A 14,077-nucleotide genomic window follows, 5' to 3' on the forward strand; every position below is an offset into this window, starting at 1 on the left:
ATTTGGATATTTTTAAGTTGCAAAATTTCTTTCCACTCTACCTTCCCACCCCACTCCCCTCAGGGGCGAACAGTCAGGTTAGCATTGTACATACGTATTTTTGACAAACGATTACAGATTGATCATTTTTGGTATTAGGAATGAGGATTAAGAGAAAGAGATACATAAAAGATAGTTTTTATAAATTGTTTATAATATTCTGAAGGATTTTTTGTTATTTTTTTTGTTTTTCTTCCTCTGGTGGGGACAGCATTATCCATAGCCAGGCTAATACAGCTCTCTGAAGAGCTGAGAGGAGTTGCTTCTATCAAGGTTGATCATCTCACAATGTTACTGTCAATGTGTACATTGTTCTCTTAGTTCTGCTCCCTTCACTCAGCATCAGATCCTTCACTAGAGTCTGACCATTTATGATTTCTTAGAGAACAATAATATTCATAGTATTCATGTACAATAGCTTGTTTTGCCATTCCTCAATTGATGGACATCCCCTCCATTTCCAGTTCTTTGCCACTATAAAAAAAAAGCTGCTATGAATATTGTGAAACATGTAGGACTTTTCCCATTTTTTTATGGTATCTTCTGGATATAGACCCAGAATTGGAATTGCTGAGTCAAAGGGAATGAATATTTTTATTTAGCTCTTTGGGCATAGTTCCATATTGCTCTCCAGAAATGTTGGATCCATTCACAACTCCACCAGCAATGCATCAATGTCCCAATCCTGCCACAACTCTCCAACATGGATCATTTTCCCTTTTCCTCATCATAGCCAATCTGATAAGTGTGAAGTGATACCTCATTGTTGGTTTAATTTGCATTTCCTCTAATCAGTGATGACTTGGAGCATTTTATCATATGATTATATATAGCTTTAATTATTTCATTGGAAACTATCTCTTCATATCTTTTGATCATTCATCAATTGGGGAATGACTTGTAACCTGATAAATTTGATTACAATTCTCTTTCTCTATATATTTTAGAAATCAGAAGTCCTAGTTGTGAAGATGTTTCCCAGATTTCTGCTTTTCTTCTAATTTTTGCAGCATTTTGTTAGTGCAAAACCTTTTGAATTTAATATAGTCAAAATCATTCATTTTGAAGTTTATAAATTTGTCTCTTTTCCATAGATCTGATAGAGTATTTCTTGGTCTATTAATTTATTTTTGATGTTGCTCTTTGTCTAAAGCCTGTTCCCATTTTGACCTTATTTTAGTATAGGGTATAAGATGTGGATCTATGCCTAGTTTTTGCCATACTATTTTCCAGTTTCCCCTACATTTTTTTGTCAAATGGTGAGTTCCATTTTGGGGTTCATCAAATAGTAGATTCCTGGGGTCATTTACAGCAGTTTCTTTTGAACCTATCCTAATCCAAGGATCCATTACTCTATTTCTTAAGCAGTACCATGCAGTTTTGATGACTGCTGCTTTATAGAAGAGTTTTAGATCTCATAAAACTAGGCCACCTTCCTTTTCATTATTTTGTTCATAAGTTCTCTTGATTTTTTTCATCAGTTTCCCCTTTTGTTCCTCCAGATGAATTTTGTTAATGTTTTTTCTAGTTTGGTAAAATTGTTATTTGGTAGTTTGATTGGCACAGCACTGAATAAGTAATTTAATTTGGATAGAATTGTCATTTTTATTATATTAACTTGACCTAGCCATGAGCAATTTACATTTTTCCAATTATTTAGATCTGACTTTATTTGGGTGAGAAGTGCTTTATAAGTGTGTTCATATAGTTCCTGGGTTTGTCTTCAGTAGTAGATTCCCAAGTATTTAATGTTGTCTATAGTTATTTTAAATGAAATTTCTCTTTCTCTCTTGCACTTGGGCTTTATTGTTCATATATGGAAATACTAAAGATTTATGTGGGTTTATTTTATATCCTGCTTCTTTGCTGAATTTGTTAATTGTTTCAAGGAGTTTTTAATATGATTTTCTTTGGTTCTATCATCTGCTAAGAGTGAAAGTTTTGCTCCTTCATTGCCAATTCTGAATCCTTTAATTTTTTTTCTTCTCATTGCTAAAGTTAATGTTTCTAATACTATATTGAATAGTAATGATTATAATTATTGGGCATCTTTGTTTCACCCTTGATCTTCTTGTAAATGCTCCAGGTTAATCCTCATTACATATAATATTTGTTGATTGTTTTAGATAGGTACTACTTATTATTTTAAGAAAAATTCCATTTATTCCTAAACTTTCCAGTGTTTGTAAAAGGATTGAAAGTTATATTTTATCAAAGGCTTTTTCAGCATCAATTGAGCTAATCATATGATTTCTGTTGGTTTTGCTATTGATATGTTCAATTATATTGAGTGTTTTCTAATATTGAATCATACCTGCTTACCTGGCATAAATCCTACCTGATCATGGTATATTATCCTACTTGCTGTAATCTCATTGCTAAAATTTTATTTAAGATTTTTGCATCAATGTTCATTAAAGAGATTGGTTTAGGTATCAGCACCATGTTGGTGTCATAAAAGGAATTTGGCAGAACTCCTATTTTTAAAAATAGTTTATGGAGAATAGGAATTAATTGTTCTTTAAATGTTTAGTAGGATACACTTGTAAATCCATCTGGACCTGGAGATGCTTTCTTAGGGAGTATATTGATGGTTTCTTCAATTTCTTTTTTTCTAAAATGGGGTTATTTAAGTAATTTATTTCTTCTTCTGTTAATCTGGGCAATGTTTATTTTTGTAAATATCCATCCATTTTACTCAGGTTATCCAACTTATTGGCATACAGTTTGACAAAGTAGCTCTGAAATATCTATTTAATATCCTCCTCATTAGTGGTTAGTTCACCCTTTTTGGTTTGGAAACTTTTGGGTTTGATTTGGTTATCTTCATCTGTTTTTAATCATATTAACCAAAGGTTTGACTATTTTACTGGCTTTTTCATAGAACCAACTCTGAGTTTTATTTATGAGATAAATGATTTTCTTGATTTCAATTTTATTAATTTCTCCCTTGATTTTCAGAATTTCTAATTTGCATTTAATTAGGGATCTTTAATTTGATCTTTTTCTAGTTTTTTTTTAGTTGCATACTGATTCAATGATCTCCTCTTTCTCTACTTTATTCTTATAGGTATTTAGAGATATAAAGGTTCCCCTCAAAACTGCCTTGGTTGTATCCCATAAATTTTGGTATATGCTTCAGTAGTATCATTTTCTTGATTTTCTTGATTGTTTCTATTATTTGCTGTTTGATCTACCCATTATTTAAGATTTAGTTATTTAGTTTCAATTAGTTTTTGGTTTATTTAACCATGATCCTTTATTACATGGCCAGTTTTGGTACGGGTACCATGTACTGCTGAGAAAAAGGTATATTCTTTCCTATCCCAATTACATTTCCTCTAGAGATCTATCATATATAAGTTTTATAAGATTTCATTCACTTTCTTAACTTCCTTCTTTTTATTTTGTTAGATTTATCTAGTTCTTAGAGAGGGAGATTGAGGTCTCCCATTACTAAAGTTTTACTGTCTGTATCTCCTTGTAATTCACTCAACTTTTCCTTTAGGAATCTGGATGTTATACTACTAGGTGCATACATGTTTAGTAATGATTTAGCTTCATTACTTTTAAGAAAATATAGTTTTGGGGTAGCTAGGTGGCATAGTGAATAGAGCACTGGCCCTGGAGTCAGAAGGTCCTCAGTTCTTATCTGCCCTCAGACACTTAATAATTACCTAGCTGTGTGACCTTGGGCAAGTCACTTAACCCCATTGCCTTATCAAAAAAAAAAGAAGAAGAAGAAGAAGAAGATGTAGTTTCCTTCCTTATCCTTTTTAATGAGATGGATTTTTGCTTTTGTTTTATCTGAGATTAGGACAACTACCCCAGATTTTTTTCTTCAGCTGAAGCATAGTATATTTTGCTCCATCATTTTACCTTTACCTTTTGTATATCTCTCTGCTTCAGAGGTATTTCTTGTAAACAATATATTGTAGTATTCTGTTTTTTTTAATCAGTTCCACTACCCACTTCCATTTTATAGGACAGTTCATCCCATTACCATTTATACTTAAGATTATTAATTTTGTATTTCCCTCCATGTTATCTTTCCCCTTTAATTTTTTCCTCTTTTCTTTCTTCTTATTCCACCTCACAAAAGTTTTACTCCCTTTCCCCTTTAACTTTTCTTTTAAAATTTAACTTTCAGCTTATTTTCACTTATTCCTTCCCCTTTCCTTTTATCAGTACCTTCTTTCCTTATTTTTCCCTCTTCCCACTTCCCTCTAGATTAGAATAGATTTTTGAACCTATGTGGGAATGTATTTTATTCCCTCGCTGGGCCTAATCTGTTGAATAGAACTTACTCTGTGTTCATACTCTCCCTTCTTTCACTCTAAAATTATAAATCTTTTGTGCCTCTTCTACTCATGTTAGTTATCACTCAAGTACTGTTATTCAGGTATCCTCAGTCACTGATTATTTGATTCCTTGATAAGTTCAAATTGTTAGGGTTGGCTAGGTGGCACAGTGGATAGAGCACCAGCCCTGGAGTAAGGAGTACCTGAGTTCAAATCCAGTCTCAGACACTTAATAATTACCCAGCTGTGTAGCCTTGGGAAAGCCACTTAACCCCATTGCCTTGCAAAAACCTTAAAAAGAGAGAGACTATAAATAAGTTCAAATTGCTATCAAAATATCATCACATATTGATTGCTTGATAAGCAGCTTTGTCTCAAATTATTTCAAATTATAATTATAATCTTTTTTCATCTTACCCCCTTAAGTACCCTCCAAGGACATACATTTCTCATGAGCCAAAGTATCACCCAAAGATAAATCATTTCTTGAACTATTTGTACCCCTTTCCCCAGACCTATTTCCTCTCACCCTTTATCCTCCCTTCCCCACCCAGGAAGCTTAACCCCTTGTTAAGTGAAGCAAGGATTAAGTCAAAACCTGATTTTAGATTTTATTAACTATAAGAATCTTAAAGGGTTCTAAGCAATTGGAGGCTCTGGAGGTCTCACTTGAGAACTTCATAATTGATTGTACATTACAGAGACACTGACTCAGGACAGTCCAGTTTATTATGCCCTCATCAGAGAATGTGCTGAGCTTTGGCAGCACAGCAGAATTAAAGTGGGTCACATGATAATGAGACACTTAAGTTGAGACCCAACTATATTCATATCTTTTAAATATTCTCTCTTCAATAATTTTCAACACTTTAATTATACTAAGAGAAGTAAAGTTCTCAAGAATTAGAATGTTATATTTTCCCTATTTTGTATACAGTTTGATGGTCTTGATCAACATTTGTTTTGGTTTGTTTTGTTTTTTCCTTCCCCTTTTCATTTACTTTATATGCAACTCTTGAGTCATATTTGATGATTGAATTCTCTGATTAATTCTGATCCCTGTGTCAGGAAATTCTGGAAGTCTTCTATTTTGTTGGAACATCCATCTTTCCCCCCTGACAGTATATGTTGAATTTTGCAGGGTTGTAAATTCTGGGTTATAATCCTAGGTCCTTTGCCCTCCAATATATGGTACTCTAGGTCTCCCAGTCCTTCAGTGTGTTTCCTTTGTATTTGATACATTTTGTTGCTTGCATTATTCTCTCCTTTATTTGAGGGTTCTGGAATTTGGTTATAATAGTCTTTGGAATTTTTATCCTGGGGTCTCTTTCTGGAGCGATTCTGTGTATTCTTTCAAAGGTTATGTTGACTTCTTGTTCTAGCAGATTTTAACAGTTTTCTCTAATAATTTCCTGCATGCTATTTTCCAGGTTCTTTTTTGGATCTAGGGTTTCTAGTAGTCCGTTGATTTGTGAATTACCTCCCCTGGATCCATTTTCTAGGTCATTTGTTTTTCCTTAAAGGTAATTTACATTTCCTTCAATTTTTTTCAGCCTTTTCATTTTGTTTTATGGAATCTTGTAGTCTGCTTTCTATCTGCTTAATTCTAATTTTTAGGGTTTTATTTACTTCAGTTACCTATTGTGTTTCCTCTTTAAAGGTGTTGAATACTCTGGTCAATTTTTCATAATTTCCCTGCATGACTCCCATTTCCTTTTTCCATTTTTCTTCTTCCTCTCTTCTTTGGTTTTAAATTCTTTTTTAAGCTCTTCCATGAATTTTTGGATTTGAGTCCAATTCATAGACTGTTTTGAGACTTCCCCTTGTGAGTGATTTTTCAAAGATTTCTTCTTCTGACAAGGCATTCTTATCTTTTTCTATAAAGTAGTTTTCTATAGTGTGCACTCTTTTAGCTTTTTTGCTTATCTTTGTGGTTCTAGCTCTACTCCTGGAGTACAGGGAGTATAGATCCAGGCTTTTAATGCTGGGACTGATGTCTCAACACTGAACCCTGGCTTATCATTGGTCAAGATGTTGCCTGTGCAGTCCAAATCTTGCCTTTTCAGAGGTTTGTTCCCCCCTTTGTGTCCAGGTTCTGACTTTGCTGTGGTTTGTTTCCAACCCAGTCCTGTCTTTTTCCTTGGTATTCTCAGGGTTCAGATGTTGTTTGGGATTGTGACTGCTGGCTTGCTATCTGGCTCCTGGGACCTCTGCTGGTTATCAAGTTGTTGGAACTTGGACTACACTGTAGCTCAAAGCCTTCCACTAGCTTTCCCCTGCTCTCCTGCCTCTCTGGGCTTTACTTCTCCTTTTTCCCCAAAGAGACAGACCTTCAGTGAAGATACTCCACAATGTATACCATTAAAAACTTTTTCGAATCATATTTTTTTTCCTTGGTGAGAACAATAGCTTGAATGTCAGTGCAGAGACTTCATTTATCTTTGGTAGGTAAAAACTCCAGGAGCATGTTAGCTTCAAGTTGCTGTCTTGGCTCTGCCCGGGAATCCTCCTTTTATGAAATGCCTTTTCAATTCCTCTGTTTTGTTTGTTTGTTTCACTGTTGTTGATTGTTTCTGAGATAAGACATTCTCTTTCCTGAATCTATGTGTCATCATTGTCTTTTGCCCTTTATTTCCTTCCTCATTTCTATCTTCTGGTTTCCTTCAGATAACTTATAATATCCCATCTACTGCAAGAAACCTTTTCTTATCACCCCTCCACCTTAACTCTAATGCTTTGCCTTTAAAATTATCAACTATCTAACCTGAATATAATTTGTTTGTGAATCATTGTTTTCATATTACTTCTTCTGGACTGTAAGCTACTTGAGAGCAGAGGGTGTTTTGGCCATTCCTTTGTATTCTTAGGAGTTAAATCAGTCTCTGGCACATATTAGGTGTTTAATAAATGTATGCTGACTTGATTTGAGATTGTGAGATTGTTTAACTTGTTTATAGAATAGTGATATGAAGGCTATGTCTAATAAATACAAGATAATTTATACTACAAAATGAGTACTGGCTATAGGTTAATACGACTTAGGCCTCATTGTAGTAGTAATAAGTGAAAAGAATATTCAAGGTTACACAGATAATAAGTAACAGAAGCAAATTTGAAGCCAAGTTCTTTATGGGAAATCCAAGTAACCTATGACACTTGTCTAAAATAATTTTCTAAGGACTATTCCAAAATTCAAGTATTGCTCAGAATATTTTCAAACATCTATTTGGATATTGGCTTTAGACTTGGGCATATTCACTATCTTTAGTTATTCCTAATCTTAATCCTTTGAGGATATATTGGATATGGAGGAATAGGTAAAATCTTCTGAGTACTATCATAAGGATGATGATAAGCCAAATAATGTTGTGAGTGATACTCTAAAGCCATTTTCTTCTACCACTTCATTATTTATTTTTCCTAAAGGTAGTTATCAAGAGAGGTAACAAATAATTATGGGAAGAAGTATTTTATTTTCACAGTTACTACTTTATGGGAGTCAACAATTATGGATATATCAGTCTTCTAGTTACTTCATATTTCACTTACTTATTTTAGCCTAGATTAATGAATATAATTTTGATCCTAAAATCTTTAAATAAGGATAACTAACTTTTTAAAAAAAAGTTTGCTTTATTATCTTTGTTGTCACCATCATCATCTTCATTGTCATCATCATTGTTGTCTTCATAATTATTATCATCAATAAATATTTAATAAGAGCAAAGATCCATTAGACCTAGACCCTGATCTCAAGGAGAGTCCACTCTTGTTCACAAGCTACTATAATCTTCATAAACATTTTTTGTTGAATGATTATTTCTGCTCTTATTTGCAATTTACTTCATAACATTTCACCTAACCCAATATTGGAAAAGAAGTAGATTTGCACTCAAAAGAAATTGGATTTGAATCTGAGTTCTTCAACTTGCTTACTCTTCAAGCCTAGCAAGTCATTTAACTTCTTTGATATCAGTTTTCTTCTTTTTTTAATGTGGATCAAACTAAATTGTCTCTAAGGACATTTCCAGTTCTAATTCTATGATCCTATATTTGTATTATAATTATCAACTCAACTTCACCAGGAAAAAAATGTAAAAAAAAAAAAGGTAAAAACCCAAAATTATAATAAAAAAGGAAATTGAATGTATATTAAACGTGAATGATTCTTTTACATTTGCCAAAGTATTTCCTCACAATTCTGTGAGAAAAATACTATATTCTTTTATATGTTTTCCAAAGGCAAAGATTAAGGGTCAGAGAAATTAAATGATGTTTCCTGTTTCTAATTTCATCATTCATTATATCTGGACATAATCTATTTTGGGTGTCACATATTATCAGAGGCATTGCAATTTTTGCTTATAGAAGGTGATTAGGATTGGATGACTAGACATTGTTCATAAATGAACCAACAAATGACCTCTCTTTAAGAACTTGAAAATCTTATATATGGAAGAGATTTTTAACTTGCTTTTTTAGCCTGAGAGGTGGAACTAGAAATAATGGATGAAAATTCCACAGTAGAATATTAAGTTGCATGTAAGTAAACACTACCTAAATTAGGACTCAAAAATGTAATGCACATTTTCATAAGGGAGAGAGTTCTATAGGTCTTATAAGAACAGGTTGGACCATAACCTTCTAAAGATTTTTTTTGGAGAAGTGTACTATATAGATACTATTTGGAATAATCTTTGAATTAGTTTTCTTTCATTACTGAAATTCTGTCTACCATGTGTCCTATATTTTAATCTACCTTTCTAATATTTTGATTTTTTCAAGTGAAAGAAGTTTTGTTATAAGTAATCATCACTTTTTTAATATCCTTTTTTAGTTTCCTTCTTCCTTAAAATGCCTTACTCACAAAATATATTTGTATTTTGAATGTCTCTCATTTCCCTTGAGACATGAGTCAATTAATTAATCATGTACTACTCTTGAATGGTAAAAACGTATATTAAATGAGACATAAGCAAGATCAGACTAAAACCCTAAACTGTTAAAAAGCAATTAGGAAAGAATGCCAAATGCAACTTTAACCCAAACAATAGAAAATTCATTCTCCTAAGGATGTAACCCTACCGTGGAGGTAATTAAATCTAAATGGTTTTATTTAATTGACTGACACTGTGATATCACCTTAGTGACTTGAGTTCAATTTCTCTCAGTAAGAAGTAATTAAAAATCACTTTTCAAGGATGATCTTTTCTAATGGTCAAGGTATTATATCATTGATCAGATAATATTCTCTTTGCCCGAATTTGTCTATGGAAGTGCAGAGTTGGAGATAAAAGTCACTCAAAAAATCCAGTGAAATAAAAAAAAGATATAATACTTAAAATTTAGAGTGGAGAGAGTAATGCTAATTTGATAGATATCTTAGAGAACCATCAATTACAATTTTAAAATCTTCAAAATGAAATTATGTATTTCACATCTGCTCTGAAGAATAATTTAATATAGCCATAAGAAATTTTCTTAGATGAATGTGAACTCTCCTTTATAATTCATATGAATATTTGATAAAAGATCAGTATGCTGGAGGTTTTGAGGTGGATTTAAATTAACCCATGAACCTCAGTGTATCACTCCATTTATTTTCCCTGTATCTTACTACACAACTAATCTTTCTGTTCTTTTTCTAGCCATTTATGTCTATTCATACAATAGGATTCCATCTCTGTATTATCCCAAAACTCATTTATAATGTCACAAATAATTTGATAGATTTTGGAGTCATCTAAATTTCTTCCTTTGTGAAATTAAACTTCCATGTGAGCTGAGACTTTCTGTCTCTCAAATAGCTACGAGATTATACAATACCATCTTCTCTATGATATACTAAATAGGACCAGAGAACTTGGAAAAGTTAATCTGTAAAATGAAACCTTTAATAGGATTTATAGTTTTATACCAGATTAGAAATTATCTCATAATTTCAATCGAATACATAGAATAGACATAATTATTTATTAGAAATTCAGGAGTTGTGATTTCTAGACCCATTGTTTTCTTTTAAAATTTCTCCTTTTCTCATATTGTACCATCTATCCTTTCTCCCAGCTGAGTTTTTAGATCCTTGAATAATGGTACTCCCAACCCAAAGTATAGTGCCTGTATATACACATTTACAAAATTTGCTATATTGATAATAACAAATTATTTCCTTCCCCTCCCAAAAAAATCTGGAAAGAATAATGCTGACACATGACTTTGATGAGGCAGAATTGTATAATGGAATGCATCTCCAGATGATATTCAGAAACCCAGAGTCTAAATCCAATATATCTTGGCCACTTACTAGTCATAAAAGTTCTCAAGCTATTTCCTTCTCTGGGCTACAATTTTCTCAGAAGAACTAGAAAGTTGAATCTAGGATTTTTTTTTATATTCTCTGGTTCTAGTATCAAATGATCAGGACCATAGTATAATATAATTTGATGTCTGAAGAACTCTTAGAGGTCCTCAGTTTACAAATGTAGAAAATGAGGTCTACAGAAGTTAAGTGACTTCAGCTATAGACTATGGGTTTAAAATAAGGTCCTCAGTGTGCAACTCTGATTATTTCTCCCTTACACCAAACACAAAATGGGATGCTGAGTTGGGGGGATGAAGCTGTCTCTGTTTCATTCTGTCTCTAGTCTCTCCCTCTCTTTTCAGTACCGGATAGAGGAAAATATTTATTTTAAAATAGTTTTAAGAATTATTATCTATCACTAATAATATTTCATTTAATTTAAAGTGATGTTTCCTCTGAAAATATTGGCTAAAACACAAGTATTTTCTTCTTTTAAAAAGAAATGGTTTTAAAACAATTTTTCAAATTGCTTAAATATTTGGATAATGCATTGTCAGTTTCGTTTTTAAGTGGACATTTTTGGAAGACAAATTGGCTTTCTTTTTATTTGAAACTATTGTCTCACTCTTTAGTGACACAAGAAGATGATTCTTCTCAGAAGGAAGTAGAAAATTACATTATATACAAGGAAACAAAAGAAAACAGAAGCTAGTTTATTGCAAACAATTATAATTTATATAAAACATGCTGACAATTCTGTTTAAATATTTGATGTATGACAGAAAACATAATGGGCATTTAAAAAAAGGAAATTCAACATTGGTTGATCTGCTTTATGAATTAAGTCACTCACTCAAGTTTTGATTGTGGTATGGAAAGAAAAAAAAAGATCTAGAAAGACATTTGTCTTTCACAAAGAAGAATACTTAAAATCTTGTAAATAAATAGATATGACTGGCCAAAAAACTTCTACCACTTTGCCTGCTTATGGAATAAATCAAATTAAATAACTATTTCTGGTGTAGCATTGGGAAAAAATTATTAAATTGGAACACAAATGACCTGGACTAAACTCTAATTCTGCCTATAAAGTATGATCTTAGTCAAGTTATTTGATACCTTTAGTTCTAACTTTCCTCACCAGTGACAGAAATATATTATTCTCTAGTATTGCCTACCTCACAGCTAGGTATAAACACAAGAATAATTGGTGCCTTGAAGGAACATGAGGGAAAGGCTAAGGATGGTGACTAGAACTTGATTTCATTGGTATTAGTAACTGATAGGTTGAAAAGAAGAATATTTTTTTTCTTCTGTTATAGGTCAGCACCTTATATGCTGCATATAGACCTAAAGAATTGCTTAGGGAATTGGAAGGTTAAATGATTTGTCTAAAGTTATATGATCAGGAAATGTCGAAAGTGAGGCATCCTGGCCTTGAAGCCCCATCTCTATCTACTCAAACACACTATGCTGCCTCTCTGGGGAAGGCAACATATAAATAAATAGGAATGGGGCATCTAGGTGGTACAATGGATAGAGCACCAGCCCTGGAGTCAAGGAGGATTTGAGTTCACATCTGGCCTCAGACACTTGATATATACTATTTACCTTGGGCAAGTAACTTAACCTTGATTATTTCATTTTCAGAGCCATCTCCAGTCATCCTGATTCATATCTGGTCACTGGACCCAGATGACTCCAGAGAGATAGTGAGACTGGTGACTTCACATAGCACCCCCTCACTCAAATCCAGTTCACTTGCTTGTCATGGCATGATCTCTGTGATGTCATGATCTCCTTTGAGAATAAAAGACCGACATCATCCCTATCATCAAATAGGGATAAATAGATACACGTAAAAGGAAAGAATTCTTAGAAGTAAAGGGTCAAAAAGCAGATGTTTGTGGAGGGGAAGCAGCATAAACCTCCTCTAGATTTGAACTGAGTATTGAAGTTAGAAATTTCAAGAGTTGAATATGAAGAGGGACAGCATTCCAGTAATGGGTGTCTATCAGTGAAAAGGCACAGAACTAGGAGATTGATTGTAGTATTGAGGAACATCTAAATATTATTATAGCATAAAATATAAAATATGTAGAGAAGACCAAAGTATAGAAGACTATAAAGAAAGGAGAATAACATGTTGTGAAGAACCTTAAATTCAAACTAGAGTCCTTTTTATTTGTCTTTGGAGGGAGTCAAGCTCAAGTTTGCTGAGTCATTTCATAGTGCTAAAGAAGATATTTTAGCATGAGAGAGATTAGATAGAATGCTATTGCAATAGTTTATGATAAAAGCCTGAACTAGGGTGATGATTCTGTCAGTGAAAAGAAAATAGGCATATTTTGAAGTATTATGAAGGTAATAAGGAAAAAGTCTGTTAACTGATTTGTTATGTGAAGTGTGTGATAGCTTGAAAATTGAGAATGATGCCAAAGTTGGTTGCAGGAATTATAGTAGCCTTTTAGTAATAGGGAATTCAATAAGAGAGTAGTTTTTGTTTGGAAATATTGAATTAGAAATGTCTTAAGTGATTAAATGTCAATAGATAGTTGAAACTCTTTAGAGAGAAGAGAAGAAAAAAAAGGGGAATCACCTAAATAGAGATGATGATTGAACTCATATGAGCTGATGTGAAATACTATGGACAGAAAAAAATTAGAAAACTCAAGACAGATACTTGATGGGCATCCCTAATCAATGAATATGGGAAAATATTCTCTTTTCAAAAGACAAAGGAGTAGTCAGATGAGACAAGTAGGAGCACAAGTAGCATAATAAAAAAAATAGAGGGGAAAATATATAAAAGGCAAAGGTGATCAGTAGAGTCAAATGCTAAAGATGAAGATAAAAAAGGCTATTAAAGGTGACATTTAATGCATCATTAGTAACTTTGGAAAGAACAGTTTCAGTTGAATGGTGAGATTGGAAACTAGATTACTCACCTTTTAAAACAGAGAATAAAAGTAAGGAAATAGCTTTGAATACAAATGACTATTTCAAGAAACAGCAGAGAAGGTAAAGAGATAAAAGATAGTAAATAGAAATTGTTTTTAAAAAGGAAAGAATTTAGGGATATATATTCCAAAGTCCTTGTTTTATAAATAAGAAAATGAAAGACTGGATCTTCCTGTGTGTTTTTTTCCTAACTATTAACCTTTAGTAATATGAATACCTCCCTCTGTGTCCTATATTGCTTTTAGTTAACTCTCACTTATCAACTTTAGTTACTTTGAGTACTTTGAGGTAAAGTATGCCAACAACCTTTGTTCTACTGTCTAGCATCTTATCTGTAATTGCTTTCTGTTTACTAATCCCTGGAATGCCTTCAGGTCCTGGTTCCAGGAATAACATTGCTCTGGCAGAGCACTCAGATTAAGCCCATTTTTTTCCTGTTTCACACTCAGAATCAGCAGTCACCCATATGGCCTTA

General features: G+C 32.8%; 1 protein-coding gene across 1 annotated transcript in view; it reads left to right on the forward strand.

The window, feature by feature from the left end:
* The window catches only part of CSMD1 (CUB and Sushi multiple domains 1), a 2,413,561-nt gene that overhangs the window by 1,012,349 nt on the left and 1,387,135 nt on the right, over window positions 1-14,077 (forward strand). The window contains exon 8 of the mRNA XM_074209535.1: window positions 5,541-5,569. Coding sequence (XP_074065636.1) covers window positions 5,541-5,569 — 29 coding nt within the window. The remainder of the gene's footprint in view (window positions 1-5,540; window positions 5,570-14,077) is intronic.

The sequence above is a fragment of the Macrotis lagotis genome, chromosome 1 (assembly GCF_037893015.1).
Source record: "Macrotis lagotis isolate mMagLag1 chromosome 1, bilby.v1.9.chrom.fasta, whole genome shotgun sequence".
Classification (NCBI taxonomy): domain Eukaryota; kingdom Metazoa; phylum Chordata; class Mammalia; order Peramelemorphia; family Peramelidae; genus Macrotis; species Macrotis lagotis.